At 35.8% G+C, this 11,987-nt stretch overlaps 1 protein-coding gene across 1 annotated transcript; it reads right to left on the bottom strand.

Annotated features, from left to right (window-relative positions):
• Positions 1-8,466: 8,466 nt before the first annotated feature.
• LOC109218909 lies at positions 8,467-8,901 on the bottom strand (the record flags this gene model as incomplete). Its single annotated transcript, XM_019383306.1, is given in 2 exon segments — positions 8,467-8,814; positions 8,817-8,901. Coding segments are annotated over 2 exon segments (246 nt in total), but the record flags the coding sequence as incomplete, so codon positions are not given.
• Positions 8,902-11,987: the final 3,086 nt, after the last annotated feature.

Here is an 11,987-nt window from a genome sequence, read left to right as displayed (position 1 = left end):
GGGGAGGGAGGAGGGGAGGGGGGTGGAAGCGTTAAGAGAAGAAAAAGAAGAAACACAGGGTTGTAAGTAGTTCTCTCAAGTGTCACATATTGCTACAACTTCCTCTTTTGGTTTCAATTACTTTCTTCAACTACAATGACCACGCCTTGTGTTGGATTTGGAAAATTGCAATCAGAATATAAACCATATTACATGCCTTTTTAATTTGTACCCTTTAATACGGGCACCACCATCCTGGCAATGAACGCCATTAGTAGACTACAACCATGATGCTATTAATTTCTTTTGGCACCACGTGTTTCACAAGTTACACATTGGGGTTTAGTTGGAAAAATAGGCTTTTTGAAATGTTGGCCCATTTTTTTTCAATTCCATAATGTTGTTCCCCACCAGAGTCGAAACCAGTTTCTCATTCGGAATAAATGAGTAAATGATCTCGTATGACTAGTTTTGAGCTGAGGGTCTTTCGAAAACAACCTTTCTACCTTTATTAGGTAGGGGTAAGGAATAACCTCTCTACCTTCATTAGGTCGGGGTAAGGTCTGCGTACTTCATCCTTCCCAGACCCCATTTGTGGGATTTTACTGGGGTTGCTGTTATTGTTGTTGATCTCGTATGACTAGTTACAATTTGAGTAGTAGAAAATGACTCCACAAATGTTTCTTAAAGGATTACTTTTACCCTTCGTTATACTATCAGCACAAGAATATCCCTGCCGTTACCCAAATGGCTCAAATATATCCTTCCTCCATTACATCTATCCAAGGTGGACACTCAGTCCCATGTTGCACTCATATTTTTATGAGGTCAACACTACGTGGCATGCTATCTCACCTTCTCTAACCCAATATACCCCCTCCCCTCTGTTTGACCAAAAAAATATGGATCTTGGTTCAAATAATTAAATTTATATAAATGAGGGTTAATCTTAGTTAACAATAATACCCCTAAGATGAAGTTCTTAAAAGATTGCAAACACTGTGCAGATGTAGTCGGACAGTGGCGATGGCATGCAATAAATATTCCAGAAATCAAAGACAATAATGTAGCATTCAATATCAATGAATAGCAATAAAGGACATTTAAGTAAATAGAATGAATGAGTCACCCAAGAAAGGATGGAATAAATGAATGTTCTTTCTAACAATGATGAAAGATGGACAACCCCTTGAATATTTGAGTTATTCTCAGATCTGGTAAAAAAGTACAGACAAGAATCTCCGTGAAAAGTTACTATTTGTATCTTAGCAATGAGACCCGATTCTCTTTCTCAAGTCAAAATGTATTTTTACAAATGAATATCACATATCCCCTATCATTGTGTCTTTTTCTATTTATAGGGAACATGCTCCTAAGAAATCCTAACAGTACAAGCCCAAAGAATATTCAATCTTAGAAACTAGGTGTTATAACTCTGTCAAAGGTACGCGACCTCGACCCTTGTTGACACCTCGACTTCGTCCTTTGTTGATTCTTCGACTTCGGCCCATCTTTACTCTTCGACAATAGACTTCGCCGCTTCCTGGGCCATTGCGACAAACGACGACTTGGGAACTCTTCCCCTTGTACTATCTTGGCTTAAATATTCTAAAGATAGATTTTGACCCATACACCCTCCACTTTTTCCACCACTAGCACTTCCGCCCCTTCCACGTCCTCTTATCTAAAAATGGTGCCAATAGAAGCTTAACAATATAGAGAGTGTTTGGCTAAGCTTATAAGTTGATCAAATTGGCTTATAAGCACTTTTTGGCTAGTGTTCAAAGATGGTCAGATTTTAGGACGCCCACTAGCCTGCTGTTTCCAACTTCTTCTTGATCAAAACTTCTTTTCTTCCTTCCAAAAATTATAACCCAATTAGCTTAGTTGCGGCATAGTTGTTGTAGCTTCCACCAAAAATGGCATGTAAAAATATTATAGTTAGACTCTTCTTTAAGGGCTAAATACTCTAGCTACCTTTTCTATGATCTACGATAACTACGCTTTTCTTAATAATATTATGTTAATGTAGTATCAACACCAACACTTTTGCACGCTAATAAACCCAACATGAATCGTTTATACATTTTGGTTGACGTGTATAAAGCGTAGAACATTAATTTAAAAACTATATATTCTTCAATTGCTTATGTTTTAATGCGGTTTGAAATTATGAATTTATTCTTCAGCTGTAGATCTTATCAATTGAACATTAGGCCTTTATCATAAAGAACCCTAATTATGCCCAAGCGTAATATAACTTCCTACTACCGAATATTTGATAAAGTGTTGGACTTAGTGAACTATCCTGAACATTGTACTAAAGGTTTATGCTAGTTAAAGTTAGAAAGATCTATATGCAAAAAAAACGTCGTACTTCTTCATTATCGTGAATTGCAAGTCGAAGAAGAAGTGGAGAGCAGGGGTAAAATGGGTTGGGATAGATGAGGTGGCATGTCATGTGGTGTCCACTGTTATGTCGAGGAAGAGGCAAACTCGAAAATAAAGAAGATAAAGAATACCAAATTTTAACGTGAAAAACCCTTCAAATCGAAGGTAAAAACCACGTTATCATAAAGATCCAAAAACTCCACTATAACAATAACAAGGTTACAAATATTGGCTACACAACAAGTGCCAAACACGGAGCAACAAAAGCAACAAGAGTAATAACTAATCAATCGAAGAAAGAGGAGAATCCACAAAAACGAAGCTGTTGTTCGAGGCTCGACATCAGATCATACGGGCCTCCAAATCCGATCTCCACCGTTCAAATCAAAGATTAAGACGTTACAAACACTCAGTCAAAATTTTAGCTCGATCCAACGGTAAACGTATCGGAAAATGTGGTGTGAATTTGGCTGGTCGGAATAAAATCTGCAGCAAAAACAAACACTTTTCTTCTCTCTTCTCTCTTGATGAAAGCTCTTTCAAAAACCACTCTTATGTGCTTAAGTCTTTCAACGACTTGTATCAATGAGCATAGAGCAATTCTCCAAGGTTGTCCTATTTATAGATCATGAGTGATGCTTTCTCTTAAAACCAAAATCCACTCAAAATAGGAATGAACACCGAATCCTATTTCGAATAGGAATGGAAACCAAAAGAGAATAGGATTAGGCCATTGGGCCTTTGACTGGACAACACGGGCATGTGCCCAACAAACTCCCCCTCCAGCCAAGGGGCCAAAATGTGTCTTCAAGTAGAGGAACTATTGACAGGCTTCATACCTGCTACTTTTCTGCAAAACGCAAGCTTAACTACAAAGTCCTGGCTGCTCCATATAATAGCCCATTTGTCCAAGTTTTTAAAATTAACTTATTTTGAGAAGTGCTTTTCTCAAAAGTACTTTTTAAAAAAGTGCTTTTGGTGAGAAGTAGTTTGTGTTTGACTAATTAATTAGAAAAATACTTTTGAGCAGTAATTAGTGTTTGACCAAGCTTTTGAAAACTGCTTCTAAGTGTATTTTTCTCAAAAGTGCTTCTCAGAAAAGTGCTTTTGGAGAGAAGCTACTTTTTCTTGCTTCTGCTTCTCCTCAAAAGCACTTTTTTTCCTTCAAAAAGCTTGGTCAAACACCTCAATTTTTGGCTAAAAGTGCTTTTGGCCAAAACAACACTTTTGGCCCAAAAAAAAGCTTGGCCAAACAGGCTATAAATCTTCTCATCTAAATCACCACGAAGAAAAGCAATCTTGACATCCATCTGCTCAACCTCTAAATCTAGACTTGCGGCTAAGCCTAGAACCACACAAATAGAAGACATCTTCACAACAGGGGAGAAAATTTCATCAAAGTCAACTCCCTTTTTCTGGCCAAAACCTTTAACAACTAACCTCGCCTTGTACCTAGGCACAAAGTTATGGTTATCTTGCTTTATTCTGAATATCCATTTGTTAGACAAAGCTCTCTTATCTTTTGGCAATTTCAGTAACTCATATGTGCCATTCTCATGGAGTGACTTCATCTCATCTTCCATGGATTCGATCCTCTGATCTTTGTGAGTATCTTTCATGGATTCATCATAATTCTCAGGTACTCCCATGTCAGTCAAACGTACATACTCATCAGGAGGATAGTGCATGAATTTTTGCTTCTCCCTTCTAGATCTTCTAAGAGAGGTTTCAGGAGCATTTGAAGTAGTTACCTGAGCAGGAATTGGTTGTTGATCAACTACAACTTCATCAACTGAAGCATACATAACATCTACACCATGAAGATTCACTTTGATCTTTTTCACTATCTCCATCATTGTCTTGGGTTCCTTCATATGCAATAGGTGCCTTAGCAATAGAAACTGGATCAATATAAACTAAGCTCTCACTACTCTGAGAATCTATCTTCTAAGCTTTGTCAATATCTTCAATAGTCCGGTCTTCAAAGAATATTGCATCACGACTTCTAATAAGTTGATCGTCAACTAGATCGTAAAAACGATACCCAAACTCATCTTGACCACAACCGATAAAGATGCACTGCTTAGTTTTGACATCCAGTTTTGATCTCTCATCTTTAGGAACATGCACACAAGCTTTACACCCAAAAACTCTCAAGTGATCACAAGAAATATCTTTGGCAAACCAAACTCTGTCTGGGACATCACCATCCAAAGCAACAGTAGGAGACAAATTGATAACATAGGCAACAGTATTAAGTGCTTCCGCCTAAAATGTATTTGGAAGTTTAGCCTCTGAAAGCAGGTATCTAACTCTTTCAACTAGAGTCTATTCATCCTCTCTGCCAAACCATTCAATTGAGGCATCTTGGGTGGATTTTTTTATGACGAATTCCTTGTTCCTTGCAATAGTTATTAAAGGGACCACAATATTCACCACCATTGTCAGTGCGAATACATTTTAATATCTCTTAGATTTCAAAGGATATACCTAGAGCTTACGAGAATGATCATCAATGAAGGTCACAAAGTAAAGTGCACCACCTTTTGACTTTACTTTAAAAGGACCACACAAATCAGAGTGTACTAGCTCCAATAAATTGGGCTTTCTTGATGGAGGATGGCTATGAAAGAAAACTCTTTTCTGTTTACCAGCTAAACAATGGATACACCTTTTCAGCTTTGCTTGTTTCACTCCAGAAAGCAAACTTTTCTTAGCCAAACACGTAATCCCCCTCTTGCTCATATGACTCAATCTTCTGTGCCACAATTCTGATAAAATGTCACTTTCCATCAGATTTATGGAGTCATTAAGAATAGAGCCCTTTGTCACATATAAATGACCAGACTTGACTCCTCGAGCCACTACTAACGAGCCCTTGGTGAGCTACCATTGGCCATTAAAGAGGGCATTATGGTAACCTTCGTCATCTAATCTTCCTGCAGAGATCAAATTGAAAGGAAAGTCTGGAGCATGCTTGACATCTTAAAGAACTAACATTGAACCATTATTAGTTTTCAATCAAACGGTGCCAACACCGAACATCTTAACTTCACTGGCATTGCCCATCTTTAACACTTCAGAATCAACATGAGTATAAGATGAGAAGAAAAGTTTTTCTTGGTGTGACATGTGAGGTAGCTCCAGAATCTACTATCCAGCTCGTCTCATGGGATACCAAATTGATGACGTTTTCATCATAAGCAAAAAGAAGGTCATCTCGAACAATAGCAGCAACATTGTTCTCGTTATTTTCAGTTTTCTTTCATTCTCTAATGTCTTGCAACAACTTGTGACAAAACCTTTTGATATGTCCCTTCTTGCTACAGTGGTTGCATGTAATATTATGGTATTTGGACCTTGACTTACTTCTACTTTTACCTCTATTCCTCGAGCTTCTTGTTCTATCTCTCCCCCGGTCTTATGTAACCAAGATATCTGCTTACGAGGACGAAACCTGAGATTTTCTCCTTACTTCTTCGTTCAACAAACCACTCTTGGCATATTCCATGGTCACCTTACCTCCAGGAGCCTAATTTGTCAAAAAAACACGAAGAGTTTCCCAAGAGTCAAGCAGATTATTAAGAAGCCAAAGTCTTTGTATCCCATCATCAAAATTAACTCCCATTCCAAACAGCTGATCAAGGACGCCTTGGAAATCATTATGTGATCAAGGATAGGGCTGCCTTCCTAGTATTTAAAGGTCATCAATTGCTTTAGCAGGAACAACTTGTTGTTCCCAGTTTTTGAAGCATAAAGAGTCTCTAGCTTTTCCCACAATGATTTCGGATGTGTCTCGTTCACAATATGGTTGCGAACATCATCTTCAACCCATTGTCGTATATATCCACATACTTATTGGTGCTCGAAATCCTAATCTTCATTAGATATACTCTCGGGTTTATGAGCTGCAAAACGGGTAGATGCATCTTCTTCACGAAAAATAAATCTTTCATCTTGCTTCTCCAAATATTATAATTTCTCCCATTTGAACATACCAGCTTGCTCATATTCGCCTACATACCGGATAAATAATCAAGGCTCTAATACCACTGTTACGTCGAGGAAGAGGCAAACCCGAAAATAAAGAAGATAAAGAACACCAAATCGAAGGTAAAAATCATGGGATCACAAAGATCCAAAAACTCCATTATAGCAATAAGAGGGTTACAAAAGTTCTCCAAATTGGCTACACAACAAGTGCCAAACACAGAGCAACAATAGCAACAACTAATCAATTGAAGAAAGAGGAGAATCCACAAAAACAAAGTTGTTGTTTGAGATTCGAAATCAGATGCTACGGGCCTCCAAATCCGATCTCCACCGTTCAAATCAAAAACCAAGACATTACAAATATTCAATCAAATTTTTTAGCCCGATCCAACGGTTAACGCATCAGAAAACGTAATTTGAAGTTGGTTGGTCGGAATAAAATCTACAGCAAAAATAAATACTTTTCTTCTCTCTTCTCTCTTGATGAAAGCTCTCTCAAAAACCATTCTTATGTGCTTAAGTCTTTCAAAGACTTGTATCAATGAGCATAGAAAAATTCTTCAAGGTTGTCTTAATTATAGATCGGTGCTTTCTCTTAAAGCCAAAACTCACTCAAAATAGGAATAAACACCGAATCCAATTCCGAATAGGAATGCAAAACCAAAAGAGAATAGGATTAGGCCATTGGGCCATTGGTTGGACAACATGGGCATGTGACCAACATTCACTTCATCAAAACATTAATGCCACATAGGATTGAGAGTCCGCCTTGGACACACTTAACGAAGAAGGGGTGTATTTGAACCATTTAGGTAAGGGGATATTTCACATAAGAACAATTGGGCTCCCTACTTTTCAATTTTATAGCTCATATTTCAATTTACAACCAACTAGCCCAAAAAATAATAGGCTAAGATTCAACATCCAACTCCAATAGGTTCTAGAAATTACTATTTAATTTTTAAAAAAGATTTCTCAAGCTTTTAAGTTAATTTTCGAATCAGTAACTGTGACTCAAATAATAGTCCAACAAACCAAAGCCATTTGAATTGTGAAAATTAGATTTGTAACAAGCTTAAATATGTGGTTTTAAATTTCGAATTTGATTTTGTGAGAAATTTGGAGTGGGTGTTATTTAGACTAGTTAGAAATAGTATAAGGAGGTTGTATATAAAATTTGAAGTCATTTAATGGAGATTTGGACTGGTTTTGAACAAGAATTGCAACTGAAAATCGTGGGAGAAGTTCGTCTACAGACGCTTGTATAAAGTTGTATAATAGTGTATAAGATGTGTATACACTCATATACACTATTATACAAGATTATACATAATTATACAAAAAACTGACTTCGTCTTCTTCCTTGCGTCTATTCTAAAATTTTACTCAAATCTTGCTTAAATCTACTTCAAATTTAAATTTTGAACTGCTTTTGATATTTTCAATCAATTGGAACAACACCCAATCCAAACAACTAACAAACTCAAAACAATCTTATTTTCGAAAGCAAATTTTTGAATGGCCATCAATGGTGAACTTCTACTCTTCAATTTTCTTACATTGCAACCAGGTGACACATGGTAAGAAGCAGCAATGACGGACGACCCCTTAAAGCATATGTAGAAGATGTGAGAAGAAGAGAGAGTGAAAGCAATAATGTGAGAACACAAATTTAACTCCATAGCTTTAGAAGCAATGCTTGTAAGAACACAAATTTTGAATTTGCTAGTGCTTTCAAAATATGTACGATATGGGCTGGGTAAAACTTAAAAACATGGGCCATTTTTTGTTATGGTATGTAGTCATGTATATTTTCTTGTAATTCTTTCTTTAGGTTACGACATGGATATTTTTATACGGATAATATAACGGAGGGTGAAAATGATCATTTTCTCGTAATAAAGGTACAAATATGGTCCTTATCCGAAGTATATACGTATTATATACCGATCTCCCATGTTGTCATTTATTGATCTATATATTGTAAAAAGGGCTCATCTGTATCACTAAAATGATATTTGTAGTGGGTTACCAATCTCCATGAATTTTGCGGTGCATTAATTCAAAATACAAGTAACCATCCCAATCGCCAAGCAACACAAATAGTAATAATTCAAACATATATAGTATTGTGTAAAATGATTTTAGTATTATAAAAAAGGAAATACAAACTCAGAACTGGAAAGAAAGACCTCAGAGTCTCAGCAACAGATGATGGTCATAACCATAAATGAAAATTTAAAGATAGAGATATTTGTTAATAATAATAACAAGGGGAAATAGTGAAATTCTAAAGGGAGATGAAACCTTCACGGACGAGGAGACCAAACATAAGAGTTATAAGGCCCGTAGTGATGCTTTGCGTTGGTGTCATCCATGGCTGAGAATAAGCGCCCAACGTAAAGGCAGCCCCCACCATTCCGATCAAGAACGCGCTCATGTTCTGATTCATTTTTCTTGAGATCTAACTCTCTCTGTTTCTTTTGCAATTTCTGCGGCTGAAACGATCGTTGAAATTCTGATCCCAATTATATATCTCTATTTCTTTGCAATTTCTCGTTGAATAAAAGGAGACAGCTAATAGCAGCAATAATTAAACAACCACCCAGGTCTCTCAAAGGCCAAAGTCAACTCTACCTTGGGGAGATGAATCCGCTTGTGTAATTTGTTTTTTCTCACCCCGCTTTTGTTTATTATTGATGCTGCTATCTGTTTTGTCATTCGACGTGACACATTTTTTCCTTATTTCCTTCTGGGTCTACATTTTACATACAGGAATTTTAGGAGTCGTTTCCCACGAGGTATAAGTATATATAGTGACAGTATAAAATTTTAATATCATTTTAATACTTTGTTTGGTTAGCAAACCTGGTATAAGTTATCTCGGGAATAAAATTAGTATCGGGATAATTTATACCTTGTAGGGGATGAGATAATTAGTGCCGAGATAACTTATACCTTCTTCTTAGAAATTATGCAATTGTCATTTGTAATACAACATACCAAACAGTAGATAAAAAATAATACCAGAATAACTAATCCCAGCATAACTTATTTCAGATGACCCCTTAAAATAAATTATCTACCTTTTTTGCTAGATTATCAAATCATGTTTTTTTATCAGTTACATATTATTGTAAGGAGTTTAACCTATATACATTGAAAGTGTAAAAGAAAATTACATTATTTAGTCACCTGAAAAATTACTATAGGTAAAAGGCAATATTAAAGTGAGATTACTAATAAAATTATGTCATATTACCTGCTATTTTGACAGTGTAAAAAAGTTTTTGTAAAAAATATGATTAACATAATGATGTAAAAATATATACCTTCAGTTCGCTAAACTTAAAACATCTTTTCCTTTTTAGTTCCCAAATTTGTCTTTTTGACTTCATCTTTCAAATTAATGAGGTCATTGGTATGCAATAAACGGCAGCCACAACATTTTCTTTCTGATTAAAAGTAGTAGGCGATTATGAAATTTCAGCCCAACAGACTGGCTCGGTGCTCGAACAAAATTATCAACAGACAGGTAACAAACATTTAGGCACAAGCCAACTCCTTTACACCGATAGCGAAAAAACTTAGAAAGAACAAGTCATAAGAATTGGTTGAGTATTTGATAATTTGCTTTTTGTTATAAAACAATAAAAGAACAAGAGCAATATTGTAGAAAAAAGTAGAGAGAGAATTCTTATTGAATTTTGGGATGATTTACAATGGAATTGAACCCTCTATTTATAGGGAGAGGTTGACTTAGCCACCAAGTAATAAACCCTAGAATCTCTCTAAATATGGATATTCACCATAAATAGGATTCTATTTATAACACTCCCCCTGAATGTCTATTCAACAGATAATGTGCCTCGTTAAAACCTTAACTAAAAGAAAACCCAATGGGAAAAAAATTCTAGAAAAGGAAAAAGAGTACACATGTTTAGAAATGCGCCTATTGGTTGCCTCGTTAAAAACCTTGCAAGGAAAACCCAGTGGGACAAAACCTTGTAAGGGAAAAAGAGTGCAACACGCATTAACTCCCCCTGATGAGAGCATAAATTCACATCCTTAAGCATTTGCATTCCAATCTTGTGCACCATCTTCAAAAGATCTTTGGTAGAGATTTGATGAACAATATCAGCCATATTAACTTCAACGAATTTGTTTCACCTTGAAATCATCATCCCTGATAGATGTATTGTCTTCATATGATCTTGTTGGAATTGTCAGTTCAATATCTTCACATAGAGGTGAAAACTCTTGCTATCATATTATCATGCATATAGTTATAGCAAGATACATTTGTGCACAAATTGCATTGAGGATGTAGTACTTCATGACCATGAATTCTATATGCTTTAAGCAATTTAAATCCTTCAAGGATTGTTAAGTCATATAAGCCATATAATAGACTTTAGATGCATATCAAGTTTTTATGTCATGCTAGACATATAAGATATCGAAAACTGAATGCACATACCATTGACTTTATACTTTCAAGTGTTTGAACTACATGTCCAAAACTGCATGTCTTTCATATGAATTCAAATTATACTTGAATTGTGGCTCTTCCATTTGGCCAATATTTTTGTGTCTATATTCGATAGACTTAAGATCCTCATCTATCTTAGCGCTATGATAGATGTCGTCGAAAAATATTTTATATCGGTTCCAACCTCCTTATTTTTCATAAAGACATAACATAGAGATCTCTTCATTCATATATTCAGGTACCTGAATCTCTCATGAGATTTTATGAAGTGTTATATCATGTGATCTTCTAGATCACTTGCCTCCTTTGTTATGATCATTTAGATCATTTGCTCATCTTCTTTATCAAGAAGTTTATTTGAAACCGATTTGTCTATATGCTTCAAGCGTACCATAGACTTTGTCCTTCTGGGACTTAATAGGAGCATTTGCAATGAGAATATAGTTACTTTCTTTGGGTCAGCAAATGCGTCTGGCATGCTTTGCAATATATTGCAGATGAATTATCCTTTTATGAACTTCAAGTTCATATTATTTTATTCGAGGATCTAGATGTATAAATGATAATTCATTCCATGTAACTTTTTCTCAACTGTTGTATCTTGTCTCCCCCTCATGTTAGAAAAGCTAACTTGTTTCCTCAACTTTGAGAATCCATCTTTGTGCGTTATGGTGTTAATCAAAATATACACCGCACATCAATAATAATACGATAGAATTATTTGGTTCCTGACCCTGAAACCACTTGTGAGGGGAGAATGTAATATACTTTTGTATATAACCTATATCAAACTGATATAGATAACTTTGTTCTCATAAGCAATAGTTTAGCTATTAAGTGGAGGCACTCAATAAATCATTTTGCTAAACCAACTGTGATGTAAACCAACTTATCAAGAAGAACTATCTTGAATAAAAATCTGGAAATTATGCTCTATATTAAATTATTGAGCAAGTTACCTCGCAAACACCAGGTTGCGGGTCAATAATAATTGCATGTAACCATCTCATAGATGCATCTTATGTGGTATACATGGCAGGTGAATGGGCCCATATTCACCTTTGAAATTTCCAGCATTCATGGGATTCAATCCCAATTTTAGTTGGTCTATTAATTAATGAGAACAAACAAC

This window comes from Nicotiana attenuata, unplaced genomic scaffold (assembly GCF_001879085.1).
Source record: "Nicotiana attenuata strain UT unplaced genomic scaffold, NIATTr2, whole genome shotgun sequence".
In the NCBI taxonomy this organism is placed as follows: Eukaryota; Viridiplantae; Streptophyta; class Magnoliopsida; order Solanales; family Solanaceae; genus Nicotiana; species Nicotiana attenuata.
The sequence above is the reverse complement of the archived record's forward strand: the minus strand, read 5'-3'. Positions and strand labels throughout refer to the sequence as shown.